This window comes from Daktulosphaira vitifoliae, unplaced genomic scaffold, assembly GCF_025091365.1.
Source record: "Daktulosphaira vitifoliae isolate Bord-2020 unplaced genomic scaffold, ASM2509136v1 Scaffold_5, whole genome shotgun sequence".
Classification (NCBI taxonomy): domain Eukaryota; kingdom Metazoa; phylum Arthropoda; class Insecta; order Hemiptera; family Phylloxeridae; genus Daktulosphaira; species Daktulosphaira vitifoliae.
In genome coordinates this window covers 24182739-24207572 of record NW_026099576.1, presented here as the reverse complement: position 1 = coordinate 24207572, position 24834 = coordinate 24182739, and the positions used below count along the sequence as shown (strand labels likewise).

General features: G+C 24.7%; 2 protein-coding genes across 3 annotated transcripts; one reads left to right on the top strand and one right to left on the bottom strand.

The window, feature by feature from the left end:
- The first annotated feature begins 2153 nt into the window (after positions 1-2153).
- LOC126908572 (prominin-like protein) lies at positions 2154-23818 on the top strand. 2 transcript variants are annotated; one of them, XM_050690764.1, is made up of 19 exons: positions 2154-2883; positions 16092-16365; positions 16457-16577; positions 16775-16841; positions 16927-17091; positions 17163-17287; positions 17975-17998; positions 18552-18844; positions 18921-19073; positions 19156-19398; positions 19469-19706; positions 19773-19862; positions 19924-20151; positions 20831-20989; positions 21056-21177; positions 21244-21294; positions 21364-21633; positions 21893-22003; positions 22834-23818. In XM_050690764.1, the coding sequence occupies exons 1-19, from the start codon at positions 2574-2576 to the stop codon at positions 22859-22861; spliced, it is 3072 nt and encodes a 1023-aa protein (XP_050546721.1). In that variant the 5' UTR covers positions 2154-2573; the 3' UTR covers positions 22862-23818. The 2 variants fall into 2 exon arrangements, with proteins under 2 accessions (XP_050546721.1, XP_050546722.1); XM_050690765.1 differs by lacking the exon at positions 17975-17998 and having other exon boundaries at positions 2155-2883.
- On the bottom strand, positions 5037-7406 carry LOC126908573 (probable glycerol kinase). Its single transcript, XM_050690766.1, has one exon. It carries the CDS (start codon positions 6938-6940, stop codon positions 5333-5335), a length of 1608 nt encoding a protein of 535 aa, XP_050546723.1. The 5' UTR covers positions 6941-7406; the 3' UTR covers positions 5037-5332.
- Positions 23819-24834: the final 1016 nt, after the last annotated feature.

The following is a 24834-nucleotide window of genomic DNA, read 5'->3' as shown; positions in this document are numbered from 1 at the left end:
TTTTGAATTTTTAAAAATGTGTTTTTTTTTATGCTCTTATAATAATTATAATATATTCAATGTGTTTACTCAAAATTCTGTTCAGATCATTACATTTTTTTAAATATTTTTCCATTTGTATGTTGGTTAAGTTAAATGCAGATATTAATTTCATAGATAATATATTGTGTATGAATTTTTTCAAACTAGTTCGTGGTATAAAGTATATAAATAGCACATTTTTTTTTCTAATTAGGTCTTCATAATTATTAACTATAATTATAAAAAAATAATTTTTTCTGTAAATTTAATTGTACACATCTATTTTTAATTTGACAAATATTTTTCTCTAAAATTACAATTTTGCAATGATAATTATTTCATTATTGTATATAAATATGATCATTTTTTTATCCTTATTGAATAGTTAAACAAATTTTATACATAAGCTATTCATGTGTCAATTTAATTTAGAATTTTAAAACACTAACATGAAATCTGTTAGTTATGTTAGCTAACACCATATTTTATACACTTTAAAATTTTTTAGGTATGTAAGCAAGTAGATATAACATTATGTTGTAACATGTTGATATATTTTGTGAGTAACTCAATTTAATTAGATGTGTTATAGCTGTACAAATAAAAAGGGGTATAATTATAGAAACAAGGTTAGCGATTGTCCAAAATACAAATTTGTAAGGAACACATTGCAAGTCTAATTTATATTGTATTATGTTTGCTCATTGTTTAAGAAATCATAAAATGACAAGTAAAAATAAAAATTCTTTCTGTTAAAAAGAGTATAAAAATTAACAAAAAGCTTTTTGAAATAAATTTTTAACATGCTTCTAATGATAACTTATCCACATGTTCAAAAAATATTTTTGTTATTTATTTTATAATAAGGGTGTCCAGTAATTAAAGTTTTATTTTCCATCTAAAGATACAATTGACCTATTTCCTTATTTTTTGAACACCCGTATAAACATTTTATAATAAATTGATTGATGATGATTCCTAAAAATTAAATAAATAATTATAATAAATTAATTATTCATTTTAAATAGTTATAAACAAAACATATAACAAAAAAAAAAACGACATGCAATTCAATCTTTTTCATAATTATAAATTTTATTTTATACTTTTAAGTAGATAGATACTATCTACTTTATATTGGATTGACACAATCCAATATAAAATTTTAATTAGAATGTTTTTACAATTCAATAATTTTTGTTTAAAATAATAAATTTTTCTATCTGGAAAAAAAAAAATTGTATTGCCTTAAACATTATTTTAAATTATATCCAGTAAATATAGTTTTTGTGTACTGAAATAGTACAAAAGTATACTATAGTTAATTATTTCTGAAACAAATAATATTTATGTTTTAATATAAAAATTTTTTTAGTGCTTATTACCATACACACCTTAATTTTTCAGTGGCCCACGAAAATTGGGTATTTTTTTCAAAATGTGTTAATTATTTGTAAAATTGAGGATGAGATATGCCGATTTGAAAGTTTGCGCGTTTTAAAAAAGTGAAATGTCGCCACCGTTTGGGACCATTAGATTTTTACAGGGGTTTTTATAATTACATCAATGCAACTAAACACTGACTAATTATTTTTTTAATAAAAAATGTCAAACAATATTTTATACTTAATTATTTTATCTCGAAAGATATAATAAATAAACAGCATAATTGCAAAATAATTATTTGATCTGACCCTTTGATCAATCGGTGCTATATCCGGAAACATTTGAAAGTCAACGTAAAAAAATTTAAGCTTAAGGCAGTATCTGCAAAAGAGAACGCATCAGGCAGCGTTGTCGGAGAAAGGGAAATAAGTATTCCCTTTGCTTAACCATAACTAATACCACCAACAACCTTGGCCCGAATTGTCTGGAGGGGGTCACAGGACAATAATGATTTAGGGCCTTCGTACCCTAGACAATAACTAAAACAGGCCGCTACGCTGCGTTCTAGTCAGCCGTATCGATTCGGTCATATCCGTAATGCCTGTATTTCCCATTGTCGACAACCTGTTTCGTAGAAGATTGTTTTGGCCGCTGACTTTTACCCCCACCACAATAACAGTGAGCGCGAGGTACAGAGACACTGCAACCGTGATTGAAAAAGACTATACTGTGCACCATGCAGTGAGTGACTATAATAACGCGAACACGTCCGTAGGTTGATCACCGAACCCAACCCGCTACCACCACTGCCGCCGGGACAACAGATTATTTGTTATGTTTTATCGTTAAACTTTTAATCTCATTATTTAAAATTCTGCAACCCATTGTTTGACATAGATTAATTATTTTATTTATCTGATATTATTATCCAGAACAGAGTGCGTGTCCGCTAGAGTGCGTATCCGCGAATAAAAGATTCCTTTGTTTACTAGCTCTTACTCCTTGATCTCATCCCTATAACACAGCTGATACCTTGACTCGTCTATCAATAATTGTAATATTTTGATAGAATTTTTTCAAAATATTTACCAATTGTTGAAGTCCTCGTGCATCATGTTCTTGTAAAGTTTTAAAACGGAAATCGTGGGTCATTAGAATTATTGACCATGTTTGTAACGCGTGCTGCTGCTTATCGATGGCTGTTGTATATATTTGTACACCTTCAGTTAACCACACAATCCGATGGCAACTGGCTCAAAAACTTTGCTAAGCCAAAGCCTCAACTCAGACTCATGGAAGGTGTTCCTGAACATTTACACAATGTAATGCCTTACGAACAAGTACAATTTAGTAATCCAAACGTATCTACAGCATATACAAGCTCTACTAAGTTTCAAGCTGCTGGCATGGGACACTTATATTTTATCACCAACAAATTCATTGAGTACATCTTGAATGACCAAGCTTTTCCTGAAGGTAAGCATATTTAAAATATATGTCAATATTTTTAAATAATATTTAAATGTAATACATCAAACGAATTATATATAATTAATGTACAATTTCTCCAGACACTAATGTTTAAAAAATATTTGACTCGTAGCATTTTAGTAAATTTATCTTCTAACCAGATTGTAGATAATGATTTTTATAATAAAGTAAAATATTACCAAGAATATATTACTTAAAAAAATAAACAAAATTTATTAAACTCTTTATCTTAACCATTACTTGTTTCATAGATTAAAAATTTTAAAATATAATAGCTCTTACTATCTATACTTTGTTATGTTATTATTATTCATGTAAGAAAAATATTTTATTTCTTTAAATAGATTAGAATAGATAGATTTACCTATATAATTTTATATTTAAAACACTTATTATTTTTTATTTAAAATATTTGTTGAACAAATCTGTATAATTACCTTACCTTGAAACTTTAAATAAGATGTTCAATCTTATGATAATATCATTTTATATAACATCTTCCTTTATGGTTGAAAAGTTATCATGGCCGCAGCTCATATTTAAGAATGCTGAACCAGACCCTGGTGAATATTTTTGTTTTGCAATAACAATATATTTAATTATTTAATAATTAATTGAATTTATTTAGTATTCAATAAAAAATGTTATGCTTCATTTTTTTTATGTAGTCAGTTTTAAAATAAAAGCAGTCTAACTAAATATTTATGACCAATAGTCAAAAAAGGGAAATTAGAAATTCTAACAAATAAGTTATTTCTAAATTTTATACATTAGAATAGTCATGTTTTATGTATACTGTATTTTTATTGTTTGGGCATTTAAAAATGATATATCTCTTCAAATATCTTAATAGCATCCTCCTATTATTTAAGGATTTTTGTAAATAATCCAAATTAATTAATTTAATATGAAAATTAGCTGTGTTTATCAAAAATATTTTATGCCTAGTTTAGCTTAGTTTAACTTCTAATTTTTAACACTAGTCATTTAGTGCATGTGTTTATACGGGTTGTATTTATATATCATTTTAGAGAAGGGAGGCGACTTTTTTTTACTTTGATAAGTATGCTAGAGACAAATATTTTGCTAAAAAGTAAAGTGATGTGACAAAAAAAAAAGTTAGATAGAACTATATTTCAAAATATAGTGAAAAAATTGATTTGCCTACTAAATAATTTTTTAATATTGTGTGACCTTATTTATTTTTTTTTTTTAGAAACCTCGTATATTTAAAATATGCTGATTAATTAGAACTATTAAAATTTAATACTAGACAATACTTAATATTGTCTAATAAAAGGTGTGCCACCTTATTTGGGTCAGTCTTATATTTATTTGGGTATATAGCTTTACATTTTTCACAAAATTTTTTATTAAATTTGATTAAAAATGTTATTATAATAAAATTATATATAGTTGTTTTTATTATGGCTTAAGTTTAATTTTGATTGTTACTGTAGTAGATTTATTATGAAATATTTTGATTCAATACAAACAACTCTTATTTTATTAAAAATGAAGTTAGTATTAAAAAAAATATACAAGATTCTTAAAATTGTCATTAAGATTACTTTTGTAATTAGTTGTCTTTCTTTATAGTCTGTTATAAATTTCAATTTAATTACAAAAATTCATTTTTAATAATGAAAAATTCAACTTTCATCATAGAGGGAACCTTTATTTTTGGATTGATAAATTTTTATGTATGTTTTTTTTTTTGTAATGTCAATAGTTTTATAAATAGTATGAAAGTATGATTAAATTTTTTAGTCAATGTGTAAATATCAAAAGAAAAAAATAATTTAAAGATTTACTTCATTTTAAAACTTTTAATTAATCTTTATTTATTAAAAGTTTCAGGTTTTTAATTTAAGTTGTGTATATTATGTATAAATATAAATTTTTCTCAATATATTGTATTGATAAAAATTTTTATTTTTATTGAAAAGAAGAAATTTTATTTAAAGTTTTATGGACTATTTACAGAAGTAAAATACTGGTGTACCATATAATTTCCATTACATTTTTATATGTAATGTATCAAATTATTTCTTTAAATAACCAAGTTACAACTGGTTTTATTAATGAATGTACAAAATAAAAAATACACACACATGTATATATATATTGATGCGATTAAATAATTTAAAATTAAAACATTTTTCATATAAAAAAAAAATTTTAATGGTTAACAGTAATATTAAAAAGGCAAATGGTTACAGTTAATGATACCATTAGATGTTTTTTATTTAATGCTCAAGTATAATTTATTTAATGTTAATCCTTTCTTTTAACATTATGCTTGAGTATATAATAACAATATATGTAACTAATATACAAATATATGCAATTTTTTAAATAAAATATAGTACAGCTATGATATTTGAAATTCATACAGAAATTACAATCTGTATGTGACGTATACTTATGTTATTTACTTATTATCTGATATCACCATCATACCCATCATTGCTACTAAATAAGCTGTAGATAATATATTTGTACTAAAAATGTCAAACTTGTTTAGTTTTTTGTCAATTTGTACTGGTTTTTTCCATCCACAACTTCTACGTACCGCTTTTAACCATTTATAATAGCGATTATTCCTTTCATTTTCTGTAGTTGTTGGCTTAGATATGAAATCAGAACTATTGGTATCATTAAATTCTAAACCGACAGATTTTGCTCCTATTTCTGCCGCTCCATATATTGCCATATCAGTAGCGTGTAACCTTCTTATATTTGCTCCTAAAATATCTGCTTGGTAATTCAATAAAATATCATAACATGAATATTTGCCATCTACCATTAACTGTGATGTTGTTATTCCAATGTCTTTTTGTAATGCAATACAAATGTCTTTTGTATGGAAACATATGGATTCTAATGATGCTCGAATAATATGTTTTTTATTTGTATAATGTGTCATCCCACATATTATACCTGTAGCATCAGGTCTCCAATATGGGGTGGCAAGTCCATTGAATGCAGGTACAATATATATATCACTTACATCAATGTCTAATGTTTTAAGTTCATCTTCCGAGTTTATGATTTTCATATTATTTTTCAACCATTCTGTTATTTTTCCTCCTACTGATGTCCATCCTTCGAGTGCATAAGAAACAGATTCATTGCCAATTTGATAGGCAACTGAAGTAATTAATCCATGTTTTGATTGAATTACTTCATTCCCAATATTACATGATGTTATACAACTATCATTATATCTACTCATAACTTGTCCAAAACTTCTACATTTAACATAAAAAGCAGCCTGATGATTAGCTATAATAGCTCCAATCATTATACCCTTCAAACGTGTAATATTTATTTTTCCATATAACTCAGAGTTACTTTTAATTGTTGGAAGTAATGAAAAAGGAATGTTAAATATTTTGCATGCTTTTTCTGACCATTTAAGTGTCTTCAAATTCATTAATAAAGTTCTAGATGCATTAGTTACATCAGTGATATATAAATTTCGATTGGTTAATTTCCAAGTTAACCATGTATCTAATGTTCCGAATTTAACTGTTTCTTTAACAGTAGATATTTTTATATTATCTACATTTTCAAATAACCATTTTAATTTAAGTGCACTAAACATTGACACTACTTTGAGACCAGTTATTTCTTCTACATACTTAAATACATTTGGATCTTTTGAAACATAATCTTGAATAATTGAATCTGTACGATTATCACTATAATGTATGGCGTTGTAAAGTGGTTTATTTGTTTCTGAATCCCAAGCTACAACAGTATCTCGTTCATTTATAATACTGATAACTTTGATACAATCCAAGGATATATCATTAGAAATTAATTCATTTATTACCTCTTCAATAATAATTTTCAATGAATTCCAAATGCTTTCTGGATCAACTTCAACCCATTCTGGATAAAGTTTAATAAGTTCAACTGGTTTTGAAGATTCTATTAAGACATTACCATTTGAACTTGATATTATAGAAAATTTTACATTAACTGATTCTACACTGATCACTCCTACGAGTTGTAATGGTTGTTCAGCTTTCATTGGTCTTTGAATAATTGATGATGTCTTTGAATTGACTACTCGAACACTATTAGTCGAATGTTAAAAATTTGATTTAAAAAATGCTTTTATACAACTGATATGAATTGACCAACAGGAACTATAGGTCGATAGATTGCTTAATGTTGTTGATTTGTATGTTAAATTACTGTTATGACGAGAATACTGTATAATTTATATGCTACGTGTAGCTCACTTAATTACAAATTATAAAAACTCGTTTGTGAACGTTATCGTGGTTACGTTGTATTTATATTAATGTCTCAGATTTGTTTAAATGAAGTTTGTACTTATAATATTTGTAAGCTGTTACTATATGATTACGATTAGTGTAAAAGTTATTGAATGTAGTAATTTTTATTTCCGGAATATCAATGATTTTTTTATTTACGAAGCGACATTACACCCGAGTCGCAGAACCTTATCACCTATGCAACTATCGGAATTTGGATGACCAAACTTGATATTGAGCATTCCTGAAACAGGGGTTACCAAATTGGCTACGTCGTACTGTTCTTATTTTGTATAAATGTGTTTATTATTTATTGATAAAAAAATTTTCATTTTGTTTCATTTAGTTAATGTTAAATATTTAAATAACAATTTTAATGCTTTAGTTTATATTAAATGCTAGTCAAATATATCAAGAAATCATTATGTTTACAATATAATTTTTAAGAATAAAAAGGTAACACTGCGGCCTTCTTATAGTTCGTATACAGCTCGTAGTTGTAGTGTTGGTATGTTGGACTGAGCACTACGCATGACAAATGGCTAACCCTGATTATATGTTTATGATTTAATATGTGTTACCTTCAATCAATTTTGTGGTTTCTACATATTACCAAGATAATATCTAAAATATTTATAAAAATTAATTGATTTTTTTCTAGATTTTATTAATATATTTATGTGTATTTTTCAAAAACGAAAAGCAGTTGTACATTAGCTACGTGCTCAAAAAAATGTTTATAATAATAAAATATTTAATTACTACTTTCAAATTATATCATTTACACGAAATTATCTTGGTCACAAGGGTAGGGTATAAACGACTTTCCTTTCCTTTGGGCACACACTTGTAATAGTGTTCCTTTCATTAATTATGAGGCCATTATTAGTCTGTAATGTAAATAATGACTTAAATAAAATTAGTTTTACCTTTATCTAAAATCGCTTTGAGATAGTGTTGGCAATAAATCCCAATCATCAATAAAAATAGCAATAAAAATTTGTACTCCTTTTAAGCTCATGCAATTTTGCATATTTCAAATTACCATTAAGATAGTATATAATTAGTTAGTATATTAAAGCTATCAATGCTATTTTGAAGATTATTACTTCTTAGAATCAACTACTTGTACTTTTTACGAAATATATTTCAATTATTTTTTAAATTATATTTGTTATTATATTATATTATATTAAGAAAATTAATTTCTTTTGAATTCATTCAACGTTTATTAGCGTTCAATTTTAATATTATTATTAAAACATTTTTTATTAAAATTATATATTTACTTGTGAACTATTTTTCTATTTGATTATTTGTACTTATTTACTATGATTTAAAAAGAAATCTATAAGGTATTTTTAAGAAATACTATGAGTAATTTATATTCTTAAAAGCATTTTTATCATTGTTGAATATTACTATTATATTACTACTATATTACAGTAATACTAATAAAAAATAAAACACTGATAACAGTCACTAAGTTGGAAGAATTTAATTTTGTTTGTTATACTAAAGGAATGATTAATTAGACATGTAGAAATACATTGATTTTTGTTACTTAAGTTATATTTAGCTTCCAGTATTGACCATTAAAGTCAAACGTGTAAACTAAAAATGCTGAAAATTTGTTTTTTAAAATTCAACTTACAATTTTTTTTTTAATAAGAATTTATAACTAAAATTAAATGTATAATAAACGAACACGTCATATTATTTCTATTAATTTAGATATATAATTTAATTCATTGCTACTTTTTAAATTCATCCATAAATATTTATTTTGTTTTATTTAACAAAACGAATTTGTAACATTATTTAATCAAATTTATTATTTTACATTAATTTTTAATTTTGACATTAGTGTAGCAGCAGTATTTATTGTTTGAAACAATCTATTAATACTAGTATTGAAATGATAAATTTTTCTTTTAAAAAACTGGTTTCACACGCTGATTATTCTATTTATGTTGCTATGAGTGTATATTTTCCGAATTTTTGATGACGTGGTAATAGGTCAGCGTATTATCTGTGACGACAATGTAAAAACATTGTTACATACTTCTAATAAAGTAGTTTTTGTGTTTGTGATAAATGCATTTTTGTATTTTAGTTACATGAGGTTAAGCAGGAGTTATCGATTATTTAAAATAATATTTTCATATCTTCTTGCATAGTTTTACCAACGTTGAACAATTGATCATTTATATAATTTATTCAAAATAAATGAGATTTTAATTGTGTTTATAAAAACATGATTTCAGTATGAATCATTTTTTTTATTTTCCTTCTTGTAAAATGATGTATATCTTTTAAATTAATTTAGATTTACATTATTTCATATTCAAATGAATGACTTAATATGACGATTTACCCACCGTATTCAGGGTCAGTTTCTAGGGCTCACTCTACTCTATATTTAAAAAAAATGCATAAAATTATAATTAATCCAATATATTTCGTACCCCTTCCTAATCTAGATACAGCCCTGATATTACGTAATTATTTTTAAACTAAATAAAGCAAAAACTATGACATATCATTATTTATATTTTCTTTTTCGAAAAATAATATGCATTGTGTATTAGATAACTACATTTTATATTGTTTTATTTGATTGAGATATCTAGTATTGCATGTAATAAATATTTCATGAGTAATGCAATGTCAGACTATTGTATTAAATTTTATACGGGTTACTATTGATATGCGTTTTATTTATGACGTATTCATTATTACTTTATTTACAATGGCAAGGTCTATTGAGGGTATTAGTAAAATTTAAATTTTGAACCTTTTCTATTGAAATATTAAGGCTGTTTTATTTTCAAAATATTGTAGTTCCTTGGAAACGATATTTCTTTTCATGAGCGTTGTTTTTTTTATCTGATTTGGTTTCCAATATCGTTTATATTTTTATGATAAAATATATAGATTTTTTTCATAAAAATATGTGTTAAACTATTGATATAAGATGGTTAATTTTCATTTATTTTATTAAGGAGGTTATAATCTAGTTTTGATTTTATAGTTTAGCTAGTCTCACATGCAGAACAATAGTGCTACAATAAAATTTTTGTTGGCGTCAGGAGTAGATTTTTTATTTTGTCTCGTTCGTCAATTGAGCTCGTTTAATAAAAGAAAATCACGTATGGTGAAATACTATGGTTGTCATTGGAACTCTTATAGTACTTGGCACTTCCTTATTTATTATATAGAGTGACCCACGATGTTCTGATAATTTTCCTTAAGAAAAGTAGGTGGATTTGTCAAAAAACTGTGCAACACGCTGTATATCGTCACCGAGAAAAAATAACGAACAGTATTTCATGGTATTACAATACAAGTACTCTACATCAAATATTTTTCGTAATATAGATAGTATTTTTATTGATAAAAAATAATACCAAGGGTATTATCTCACGCGTTATGAAATTGTGCATTGATTCTATTTACTAAAAATATTAAAATAAATTGTAACAAAATGTATTAATATACGATGTTTCAAATTCTCTCTAAATGATATTTTAATTAAATTAAAACTTAATTTTGTCTGTGATCTAATGCAAATCAGGTTAATTCTTCTCCTCCTTTTGACAACAAAAATTGTGTTTTATATTTTTATATATTATGTGCGAAAAAGTTTAAATAGTAATTTTTTGTTAGACAGTACTTACCGTTAGACAGCCTAGTTGATACAACTTAGTTATTTATAGTGTTATAAAGAGGTTTACGTTTGTATTTGCTTTTAAGATAATTCAGTTTCGTCAAAATTCACATAAGCCAAATTTTAAAATTTATGAATAGATAACAGATGTAATCTCACGTCATATAACCTTTTGATATTCTCTGTGATAAACGTTTTCATATTTTTTTAAATTGAAATTAATTGAGTGGCTCACTGTTTCTGTCGTATAACAGTTATTTAAATGATGTAAATATAAAGAGCATCACGAACGATTCATAATGAACAATATAAATTTGTAATAAGTATGGTGAACTAAATAGTTTACATTAAGCGAATTTAAGTATGACGACCAAAATAATGGGCTCAATTATTGAAAATTCTTATATTGTGTATTTTGTATTTTAAAAAGTATTGTTTATTCGTTATATTTAATTATGTGAAATAAAACTTCTTTATCTTGTTAACATTTTGTCATTAACTACATAACTGGTACATTTTAACATATTTTCGATCTCTACATTTGCTTTGGCAGAGTTCAATCCAATTTTAAAGTTTTTTCATTTGACTGTCGTGCACTCTAAACCTGTTTTTAACTACTTGCTTTGTAATTCACATGCCTATAGCCATTAGTTATTTTTTAATTTTCAAGGCTAAATTTTCAATTATAATAATGTTATTATTATATAATCAAAATGATAATATTTTTATGGACTTTGTGTTATATTGAATAAAATTATATTTATTTAAACGACAGTCTGTAACTGTATTAAAATTGTATTATAAATTTAATTAATTATTTTTTAAATTTAAAACATGCCTTGTTTCATTGATATATTTCTACATTGTCTACAATTAATTTATATTTGAAATTTGTAAATCTTAAATAAGCTGTTTTCTTAATATCGTGCAATTTATTGTATTGTGTAATAATTATATCTATTATGTTTTATATCTTTGGTGACAGATGACTGTCGAACACAAAAGTAATTTATCTCAACTGATTTTATGATACATCACATAGTTTTGTGTTATAAAATATTTTTATGCAATGCAAAATAGTTTTTAACTGTTTATTTTTTTTTTGTATCAGTATAATTCATATTTTCTCACCACCATGTACATTTTTGCGGGTCATGAGTTTGTACTTTGTACGGGTGTGTCGACCGCGAAAAAATACAATAACGATAATCTGTTGAGAGCGGACGGGCTGAAATAATCAAGTGACTCACATAGTAGCTCTATTTAAGTGTATTGAACTCAATTATTCTTGATATTACAAAAAACAACTGCATGCTTCATAGACATCATGTTATACAAAAGTTTATAAATATTTCATGCATAAAATTCAACATTAAAGAAAAATTATTGTTAGTTTTTATGATCTGAATCATAACTATGTACACTTCTTAATAAACGTTGGTGATAAAATAATTTGCATTGTTTTAAATAGTTTTATCGTGTAATAAATAATTTTACAATTAGTTTAATGATTTTAACATTGTGTTGATATTATATGGCTTTATGAATATTATTGGCATGATTTATTTCTTTGAAGTTACATTTTTTTCCCCATACATTTCACTATTGTGTATTATATAATCTTTATTTCATATGCATGAATACATTTCGTATCAATATTATTACGTTTGTGTATTATGTTCAATATTATCTAGAATGTATTTAATATAGAATGCTAATTTAGAGTATTATTTTTGATATAAAATTAAAGATAGGATGCATTGTACATTCTATATTGTACTATTATAGTTGGTTAATAATTAGAATATAAAAAAAACATTTTTTTTAGTGGCACAATGAACAGTTAAATCTCACGACAGGTTTACATTGTTCGGACAACTATTACCCACGTCCATTTCCTTATTTATTTCGGAATGCATTTTGAGAACTATGTATTTTTGTCATATATAATTGTTCTAATTTAATACCAAACATTATGCAGTATATAAAACAATAATAATTATTAGATAAATAAATTTAAAGTGCAATTATTTGATTGGTTTTTGTCTTATTTGTATTAAATTAGTAAATTCATTGATTAATATGACTTCTCATGTATACTTGGTGTAAAATTATAATAGTCTACATTATTATATTAAATATTCTTTAAATTCTTATCTAGTTATGACTAATAAAAATTAAAAAATAAATATTGTGTATTTATTATTATTTAGAATTTAGATTATATTATAACAAAATTATTACCGTTTTTAAAAAGTTATTGACTTAAGTTTGGGATATTAAAAAAAATCAGTAAAACATATGTAGAGTGCTTTACTTTATTAAAGTATAGATTATTGAATAATTTTTTAGTTTCACTATAATTATTTCTAATTTGATGTACTTGTATTTCTTTATTTTTATTTTTTTAATTTATTAGTTAAAACACTGTTGATTTATTTATTATTATTGTTTAGTAATAATTTTTTTGTTCGATCTGAAACGCTTCTAAATAAAGCATTTAATTATTCTACTTTATAATAACAACTCGCCAATTTCATTTTTTATTTTTTACTTGTGGATATTGATATAGTAAAAAATGAAAGAAAGAAAAGAGATATTTATCTGGCACGGCACCATCAACTCTACATTATTGCAGTGAGAGCTATTTCAAGTTCATAACGTAGATGATTGAAACAGACTACCAGGTGTTGTTAATGAAACTCAAAACATGACCCATTAAGTTTTTTCCGGTGTCAGAAAACTAATACTGTAGTTCATTTTTCTTTTTCAAATTGATCGTTTATTAATAATTTCTTCATCGAGCAAAATTTTAAATCTATAAAAAAAAAAACATTAACAAACTGAATTATTTTATATATACACATACAATACATTTTAGTCGTTGTTGGAGTGTTGTGTATAAGCTATCTTATGAATTATTATCACGGTTTTAAAATATCAGTGTACTTGAATATTTTACTGTTTTTAGTATGGTATCAAATGACCATGAACGTATTACGCATTTTACATTGAATTGCATATTACCGTAACGTCGTCTACAGACAATAATGGTTTATGAAGTCAATAGTCTAACTTTAAAGTCAATTAGATAAAATAAACTAGTTCGCTTTATTAAAAATTGACTAGTGAAGATAAAGTATATTAAGACCCTCATTTTACGTTGTACATTAATTATAGTTATGAACTTAGGGACTTTGGCTTTTATACTGACCGTTCAAATTTTAATCTTTATTATTATTGTTTTAATAAGCGTGTATGTAATAACCGAGTTTTGTTGCTCTTAGAACTCTAAGCGTTAATAATAGAGCTATGGTTTTTGAACAACCGAGTTCAAACACCTTATAATAATTTTGTAAAGTTTTTTTTATTTCCGTTTTTTAGGCGGTACGGTCTATCCAAACGTGCATCTCAAATTAGCATGCCTCGTAAACACTTTACATGACAAACAAAACTTGGTTTTGAATAGTTAATTTATTTAATTGTATAGTTGGTTATGTTTTCTATTACTAATATTATCTTGAATAATATATTGTATTGTACAAAAAAATCTACATATTTGAGGCAATATTCAGAGAAAAGTAAATGACTGGATATTGTAATACCTAATGTGAATCGTGTATCACTAATCAATTTTTGCATAGCACTTTCGATTTTTTTAAGTATTGTAGTCACACATTGTATGCGTGCTAAATAAAAAAATACTTTTTTTTTTATATTTCTTCAACTTTTGAGTGTCAATTTAAGTTCGATGTCGTAGGAAAATGTATTTGTTGTAACTGAATTTTGTATTTTTATTTGAAAGTGCTTTGCCCTTCCCCTGGACCGTATTTTAAATTATTAAGAGAAGTTTTCATATATTAGACATTTACAGACAGCCGGTTAACAGACTGGATAGCACTTATAGATGGGTAAAGCTTTCAAAATAGGTTCAATTTTTTTATTTTTCGTATTTTGTAAGATAATTGTGTATAAATAATTTTGATTATAAAAACCTCTGATTTTAAAATAGTAAAATTTGATACAATATTGTAAAAGCCAGGGGCGTGCCTAGGATATGGTTTTGGGGGTTCAAACCACCTCCAAATTGACTTTTTAAATGTTTAACCTTATTTTTTCATGAAATAAAAATTATATATTATAGTACATTACAGTCACGGTGAAATAAATTTTTTTTTAATAAGATTAAGTCTTCAAATGTGTTTTTAATATTTAACAGTAGTATTAAAATATTATGGGTTTTTATGAGATAGTTTATTTTATACCTACTTATTTTAATGATATAATTGTAAATTTAATACTAACATCAAAAATTTAAAACCACCCCCAAAACAAAATTCTAGGTACGGCCCTGGTAAAAGCTATAATATATTGTCATTTTAATAAATTTTAATGTTTTATATTATTATAATTAATTTATATTAATTTTATTGTTCACTATTTTTATCTAGTAAATTAGTGAACCCTTGTAGACGTTGATTAGAACTAACTCGTTTAGAACTGTACATATTTTTACTAATATTGAGGATCCCCGTTAGCTATTAATGTAGTAATTTTATTTACATACTTTTTGCGTAACATATTAAATCTAGAGTTATATTCATATAAACGTGGTGTATACATTTGTTATAAGTGAACTCGATGTTAAGAGTCAAGTGTGAACGAGAATAAAAGTTACCATTTAAATCGTAATAATAGATGATGCGTTGGACCATATATCCTGATTCGTGTGCATATGCTGTGACTAAAATAAATAAACTTTATAGAGTGATACCGAGATTATTACTTTTAATCTATGGGTGAATTGTATTGTGTTAAGTGATAATTTATTCTAAACCACCTCCTTTGTTCAAAATTGCAAATACGTGAGAATCATAGGTACCACTTCTACTAAGTAATAATACGTCATGTTAATTGAAGAAATTTACCCATGATAGTTCCCTTTTTCAAATTTCTTTAAAATATATTTATTTTAGAATGCGTAATAAATGTTTGAAGTAAAAAATATATTAATTGTGTATACATCAAAATGTGTTTTTATCCAAGTAATTTTTTTTAGATAAATAATTGACCTGGTTCTATTAATTTTGTTTGTATATTTCTCTGTACTTCAATATTTTTTGTTAAAATATTATTTTTATATTAAAAAGTTAAAATTGTTTCATCATAATTACTATAGTTTTTTGATTCTTATAAGATTTTACTAACTATTTTATTTTATTTTTTTACAGGATTTGTTGATGTAGAAGAAGATAGTAATACAATTCAAGTAGATTATTTATCTAATGATTGGCCAAAGTTAGTCAGTCATTATTGGGCTAGTGCTTCAGTATTAATGGCTGGTTTAGTATTTGCTGTTCTTATGCCTTTAATTGGTCTTACATTGTGTTGTTGTCGCTGTGCTGGAGGTTGTGGATCACGATCTCAGCCATTTGATGCAAAATATGATTCTTGTAGAAGACAATTTTATGGTATAATCTTAGCAGCACTCACTATACTCATATCGTATGTAATCTTTATTTGTTATTTATATAATTTTAACTGTAGATAATTTTGTTAATTTTTTTTTTAATTTCAATTTGATATTCATTTGTAGGTTTGGCGTTGTGTGCACCTTTGTTAGTAATGAATATTTAGAAGATGGAGTAAAAGAATTACCAGTAAATGTAAAGAAGTCACTAGGAGATACCAGATTATTTATAAATAATACTAAAAAAGTAAATTATTAAAAATTCTTAAAATTAATAATATGGAATCTATAATTCAACCTAGTAGAAATTTTTAATAAGAATGAATTTTAAATTTCAAAGAAAAAAATAAGTAGATTCTTTTTTATATTTTATTAATTGTTTAATAAAATAATGTATTTACTAATTATTTATTAAATAAATTTTATTATTGTTTTTTTTTTTAGGAAGTAGATAATTTGTTGGTTGTTAATTTTGATGAATTGGAAGAAACATTATCCAATATTCTAGAAGGTATTAATTATAATTTTTTTTATCATAGTTTTAATTAAAGCTTGAGTTTTAAAAATTATTAATTTATCAAATAATTTTCTAATAGCAAGTGGTGAAATAGTTAAAAAGAAATTAGGGGATGTATCTAAAGCATCTGTATTGTCAAACTTAACTGCTGTTGTTAATGGATTAGGGCTCATTAAACAAGACCTTTCTAATGTAGATTTATTAACACGACAATTACAAGAAACAGCTCTTCAATTAGATACAGGTATAGTTTTAATAAAATTAAACATAGTTATGCACCTATATTATATCCATCATAAATATGATTTTATTTAGCTTTGAAGGAATCTCGATCTTATATATTGAGTAAATTACAGTCCTGCAGACAAGAGCGTGCTTGTCGTGATTTTCTTCTTCGCTATAATATTCAAGATCTTTCATTAGAAGCAAACTTTAGTCAGGTTAGTTAATATTCTTAATCTGGTAACTAAAAATAATTTTTACAGTGATTTTTGATTAGTAAAGAAGTAAGTATAAAATTATGTAATTTTTTTTATCTGACAGTATAACTTATTCAATTTTATAACCTAAGCAAACAGATAAAAATATATTGAATCATTTACTTACTTTCAATTAAAATACATATTAAAGTAAAATTTACTTATTATTTATTTCATGTATCAAAAAATAATAAACACATTAATTTCTTAGTTATAATTTCCAGGGTATTTGTTTTAAGCAATATACATTTAACATTGTAGAAGAAGTTAAAAAACATTAGTTATCTTCAATTAATGAATTTGTTTTCCCAATTCGTTAATAATATTGGTGAATTGTGTTGTTTTTTTTTTTTTTTAAAGTAGAGTTTTATCATATATTGTTATTTTTCATTTGAATTATTATTAATATAATAATAGAATCTGATTTAACGTTCTTAATAAATAATCATAAAAATCATTATAGTTTATCAAATGTAAAAAAATTATTTTTTTTGATGCTATCTATCCAGTTTTTTTTATTGTTTTCATCAATATATATTGTTATTGATTACAACAAATCAGTGTATTCATTTTCTTAACAAAGTTTTTGACTTAATTTTGCTTTTACTAATAATACTAATCATATTTTTTATTGCTTACTATGGACAGATATTAGATGATCAACTACCAAAGGTTGGTTAATCATATTTAAAAATTATGACATTTTAATCAATGAATGCTTATCAAAGTTTTGTCTTTTCCATGGTTATTATTTATGCTATAATTTTATTTGTTTAAGATATAGAAACCAACAATATATTACAAATATTTCATTTGTATTTTGTTGATAATATTTAAAAAAAATGTTAGTCTATTTGTATTTGTATGTTTAATAATAAGTTGGCTAATTTTTAAATAAAAATCAGCCATTCTTGGAAATAGCAGTTTGAGGATTTTATCTTGAAAAACAAATGGTTTAATATTTTAATAATAATTATTTCTCATATATCTGAAATAAAATAAAATAATGATTGATTACTCATTAGAATAGATAAATTTTTTCATTGTAATATTAATATTATTTGTTCATTGTATCAATTTTTATATTTATTCTGAATAATTTAACTTCCTTTTTTGTACTTTATTATGCACATGTCCTGGTTTTTTTGTAACAGTTTAATTTAGTATTTATCATTTTTTATATTATTATAATTTATACTTATATTTGTTGTTTTTTAAATTTTAGCTACCAAATGTGACTGCAAGTTTAAAGAATATATCTGATCTTATAACAGCGGATATTGAAAAAGAAGTGATGAAAGGTCAACAACAGTTTGAAAAAGTAAAAACAGTTATACAAAATGCTGTTAATGACAATATACCTGTGATCAAACAAAATATTAGAAAAGTTGGAAATGCAATAAAAGAAAATTGTGATAAAGTTGATAAAGTATTGGATAGAGTAGACAATGCTATTGTAAATTCATATACACCTATGCAAAAAGGAGAAGGTTTATTAAAAGAATTTTCACCTTTCAGGTATGATATCTGTTAAATTTTTTTTATGATCAATGAATTTTACAATAATGACTAATTGATAAACATTTTTATAAAGATATTATGTTTGTCTTGGAGTTTCAATTACATTATTTTTGATTTTGATGTGCTTGACTCTTGGATTATTCTGTGGTTTTTGTGGAAGTCGTCCTGAAGGTGGTTATCATGATGATTGTTGCAACAAAGGAACAGGTGCTTCATATTTAATGATGTAAGATCACACTAAATAAATTAAAAAATTAAAGTTATTTTATGTTGTACAATATTTAAACTTTATTCAACATTATTTTTAGGGCTGTATGGTTGATGTTTTTATCTTCAGCATTTTTAATGATAATTTCATTATTCTACTTTGTAACTGGTGTTACTACTGACCGAATTGTATGTGAGCCTTTGCAAAATCCTACACCATCTAGAGTATTAAACATTGTGAATCGTCTGTATGATGTGTCTGTTATACATGACCAAGAAAATCAGCCACATCATATGAGACAAAAAGCAGATAATATAGATTTTAATATTAGTTCCATAATAAGGTTTGATTAATTTATAATTTTGTATTACATTAAGAAAGTTATTTATCCAATTTCTTATGAAAATATTTAGAGATTGTCATCGAAACATGAGTTTGTTCCAAGTTTTAAAAATGGAAAGACTGATAGATCTTAATAAAGTACTAGAATATCCTACTGAATTTGAAATTGATGAACATATTAATAATTTAGTTTCCAAGATTAAACTTGAAGGAGAAATAATAATTTTAACACCAGAAGCAGAGAAACAGTTAATTAGACTTGCAAAATCACCATTGTCTAATATCAACTTTCCTGCTTACACTAACGTTGTAAGATATATTTAATTCTATATACATTTGAAAATAACTGTCATTTTAATTAATTATTCATTTCAGTTGGGAGAAAGAATCACCTCTATTGATTTGATTCAACTAGCTGATGCTCTTAATCAAACTGCATCCCAATTACCATCATCAAAGTCTGATGTAAGTATTTATCTAAAAATAATTATAAAATTAGTTTTAACCCATATTTTTTGTCTTTTAGGTTAAATTTTCTCTAGTTAATCAAGGATTATACCTTAAAGTACATCAAGGACAGCATGTAGCTGCTATGTTAGATATTAGTCAAAGGTTAGAATCAACTGCTAATCAGTTACAAGAACATTTGCGATTCAATCATTCATCCTTACGAGCTGCTGTTGAACATTTATTGATAGAAGTTGAACAAGCTCAAAATTATTTGCGTAATGAAGGAACAACAATTGTGACAAAAGTAAACTCATTTTAAATCCTACATAAGAGTTAGTATTTGAGTAAATATAGAGATGCCAGCAAAAATAATGTAGTTCTGAAGTCATACTTCCTGTAATATTTTAGTATAATACATAAAATTTATTAAAATTTATTCTCTGGATGATATTAAATTTATTAAGAATAGCCTTTATTTTTTAATGTAATGGGCAAAGTCATCCTCTATTCTAGATATTTTACCCTATGGCGTCTATCTTAATAACATTTATTGTCATTTTTTATTTAAACTTAAAAAGTTATTTGTATTATAAATTCTATTTTTTTCAATCATCACTGAAAATAAGAAAATGTGATTTTGGTGGTTTTGAGGTTTTACATGAAAATAATTCACTATTTACCAAAGTATCACAATGTTTGAATGAATATGTAGGCATCAATCCATAACTAAATTTTGATCAAAAATTTAATATAAATTAACAGTATGATATAACATAGTTTTTGAAGGACAAAATCACTTTGTTATTAAAAAAAACTTGAATGGTTTTTTATTATTTATTTCATATTTTATTTTTGTTTTTTTTTTTTTGCTAGTTTTGATACTAGCTATATTAGAATAATAATAATATAATAATTGATTTTAATTTTAAGTGTTTGTTATTGTATGTAAGTTTATTTTGAGTTTTATAAAATTGTAAATTTAGTTGGCAAGAGAATTTGGAGAAGAATTCAATAAGCATATAGACCAATACCTGCAAAGAGTTGTAAATCAAGTAAGAGACGATGTTGGAAAGTGTTGGCCTATGTCACAGGCTTACAATGCCACAATTGTTTCTGGATGTAAAAAAATATTAAATCCTTATGTAAGTAAATGCATTTTATTTTAATTGATTTTTTAAATTATATTTTTTGTTGTATACAATTTTTAGAATGGTTTTTGGATGAGTGTAGGAATTTGTTGCATACTGTTTATGCCTATAATTATTTTGTGTGTGAAATTAGCATCTCTTTATCAAAAATCTGATCCATACCCTGGACCTTTAGTGGAAGCGTAAGTTGTATTTATATCAAAATCATCTAAATGGTTTTAAATTTATTTTCTTATTAAATATTTTAGGGAGTATTTATATGATGTATATACAGATCGTGAAAACATACCTCTTGCCAAGTAAGAATTAAATATACTTGTAAAAAATATTTTTCTTATAACTGCTATTGATTAATATGAATAATTTAGCTCTAATCATAAGAAAAAAAATGTACGAAATAAACCCAGGAAAAAAACTTCTTCAACACCTGGTGGAGGAAATCGTTCATCAGGAATACCAGTGGGCTATGAAAATATGACTAATCCAGAAATTTTAGCTAATGCATCTATAAATGAGAATTCCCGCCATTCAGGTCATCCTGGACATGGTGGTTCAGTTGATTATAGCGCACATCTTGGAAGAGCAAATATAGCAGTACCTGCCACCAGTCCTTCAGGAGTATTATCAGATACACCTAAGTATGATTTTACTTTTAATTTATTTTAAGAAGTATAATCAATTAATTATTGGATCATATATTGATAGCTAATATTTAATTTCTTAAAATAGTACTATCCTAATAAATAAAATTATCAATTAAAATAATAAGAAATTTTCTTATTTTAATGAATGAATTAAAAAAAAAAAATTTAAGACTTTACATAAACGTATAAAATTATTAAGACTCTTAAAGATCCAACTTTTGTGTGTATAGTATTAAAATTATTATATTTTTAGGCCAACATGGGATTTTCCTAATGGAGGACCACCTCAATATCAAAATCCGATCTCATCTGAATATGAACGCCCACCGCCATATTACTACCCAGGGCCTTCTGGACCGCCAGGGTATGTTATAAGTAATTTACAATTGTTATTACATGTATAGTATTGTAAAACAATTTGTTTTAAGATTTTGACATTGTTAAATTAGTTCATTGACTATTTACTGTTGATAGATTTTTTATTTTATTTTTGTAATTAAAAGATTTAATATCATTTTTAAATTTTATTATTTAAATGAATATTAGAAAAAAATTAATTCAACTCTTATGATACTGTTTTATTTTTCTAAAAATTGTACAATTTATTATGATTTGATGTTTGATTTTATTATTTGTGTTACATTTTTTATAAAACTTAGTTGATACATTAAAAAAGGTTCATTAACAACAAAAAGTGAAATGTCAAAAATGATGTTTCAAAATTTTTTGAACATAATTTTTTAATCTCAACATTCTCATAAATTCAATCATTTTCATTCATTTTTATTTTTATTATATTATGTTGAAAACCATGTTGTATCAAATTTATATTTTTTTAATATTTCAAGTTATTTTTTAATTACAATATTGATCACGAATGTTGTATAAACATAAAAATTGCTGTTAATTTTATTGTTGAACTATGTAACTGTATATTCCAACAAAAAATTTGCACTAATAACTTGGGTTTCCTTTTAAATAGTTCTAACAAAATTAAAAAATTAATATAAATCCACTTGTTATTATTTTTTTAAACTAATCTTTGAAAAACATTGTTTTTCTCTATGTATAGTAGTGATAAACCATATAATTGGTTAAATTTTTCAAAATATTTTAGCTGATGAGAATTGTTTGTTTAATTGATTAATATTGAATAGTAATGAATAATAATTAAATTTTATGTTTTTTTTTCAGAGCTCCTCCTGAATCTCAATCATCTTAAACCAGTGATATGTTAGATAATTTAAAAAGTCATAACTCATAAGAGGATTGACTATTAGTCTTAAAGTGTGACCCTATTATTTGTTATTAAGTGTAATTAAAAGAAAGATTTATAAGCCAAGCGGATTAAATTTACAATATTCAATTCTAAAAATTCCTGCTGCTCTCTTAATTATATTTCTATTAAATCCCTATGTGTATACAGAGTATTATTGCTGTTTGCGCCAAAAAAAAAAAAAAAAAAAACATCACTATTGTATCATTCCTCTATAAAACTGCCTCATTTATCCATTGTGATCAATTTTTTATTATTTTTTTTTTACTTTAGCTAAGTAGCCTACTTTTTGAATTGTTAATCTAGATACAATTTATTTTCTAACTTATTTTTTTAATTTCTCCTATTTAATGTAGAATGATGTAAATAATTATTATAAGTAGGAAAAACTTGTAGACATTGACTTATTATTATGTTTAGATATTTGTATTATTGTACTATTTTTTTTTTTGTACATAATTATTAGTTACTATAATTATTACTCCCTAAACTACACATATGGGAGCTACAAATGAAATATATTTATTAAAAAGTTGTGAATTATTTGTTGTTGAAAAATAATTTTAAAAATCTTTGTTTTTCTACAGCAAAATATCACATAAAATTTTATTTTGAATTCTTTTCTGTGGCAATAAAAATAAGTTATATACTAGTCATATGGCAGTTGTAAACAAAAAATTAAGAAATATTGAATTTCAGGCATTATAACTGAAGGGTATAACTTAATAAAAATTTTTCTCTTATAAAAATTTATGTGTATTGTTATAGAAAAGACAAATATATCTTTTCATAATATTTTTTTATGTAATATTACTAATAATAGAAGTTTCATTAAAAATCATGAAAAGGTGTAAACAAAACTAAAATATTTTTCCCTTAAATAATTTATTATAAACAAAAATGTGTGATTTTTAATATTCCTTCGAAGAAAAGCCTGATATATTTTTAAATTAAATATATTATGTATATTTATTCATTGATTTAAGTAGTTGTTAAAGAATACGTAATATTTTTTGTATGTTATTGTAAGCTCCTCTTATATGTGACCTTTTGACTCTTTCTAGAGTATTTATTATCATGTAATATTGACTAATAATAAAAATGAAAATTGAATTTAATAACCTTATTTTATTTCCTTGGTAGATTAATATTTTGCTGATTTATTAAAAAAATGAACTTATTTATTTATTTGTCAACATCTATTAATCCAAATTTTTTTTTATAATTTCAATTACAGTGACAAAATGGTAATTCAATAAATATTTTTATTAAATATCTTAACTACATTTTAAAGGCATTGATATAGATAAAGGTCATGTCATCATCCGTAAAAAATACCATAGGGACAGTTAAAATGGGTTATAGTGAAATCTAAACCCGATCTTGAAAACGGGTAGTCGCAAGTGTCGGTACTTATGAAAGCAGTACATTGGCCACAATAAGATAAAACATACTCGGGAAGAAACTGACATTATGCTGTTGTGACTGTTGGTTGACCTGGTGACCGTGTTGGGTGCTTAACAAACATTCCGGATGCGCACCCTCTGATACGCATTAACACTATTTCTAGGCCGGTGCTTGTGCAATGTATATCACGCGATACACGTTTATGCGATTGTGGTTTAAATAGGTTTACTTTGCTGTCTCCGTTAAGTCGATCGAGAGGTATAAAATATTGTAATTAATTCGAATCCAACTCGTAAGAACTTACAGGTTCAGCTCAAACGCTTCTAGACTATTTAAATTGTAGTACCGTATGTAAAGTGTAATTATGAAAATTATAATTTAACTGTATTGGATTGGTATAAGTTTGCACGTTAATAAATCGAATGTGATATGTTTGGTGAATAATTTTAAAACTCAATTGACCGAATTACTCAGTTGCGCGTGCGATTCCGTTTTTGAACACCGAATTCTTT

What these genes read in the sequence shown, in the direction of transcription:
- LOC126908572 (XM_050690764.1), top strand. Translation starts at nt 2,574, where the DNA reads ATGTTTGTAACGCGTGCTGCTGCTTATCGATGGCTGTTGTATATATTT. An exon ending in GGTGCTTCATATTTAATGAT is followed by an intron (nt 19,074 to 19,155) that starts GTAAGATCACAC and finishes CATTATTTTTAG; the next exon opens with GGCTGTATGGTTGATGTTTT. An exon ending in GTATTATCAGATACACCTAA is followed by an intron (nt 21,634 to 21,892) that starts GTATGATTTTAC and finishes TTATATTTTTAG; the next exon opens with GCCAACATGGGATTTTCCTA.
- LOC126908573 (XM_050690766.1), bottom strand. Translation starts at nt 6,940, where the DNA reads ATGAAAGCTGAACAACCATTACAACTCGTAGGAGTGATCAGTGTAGAA.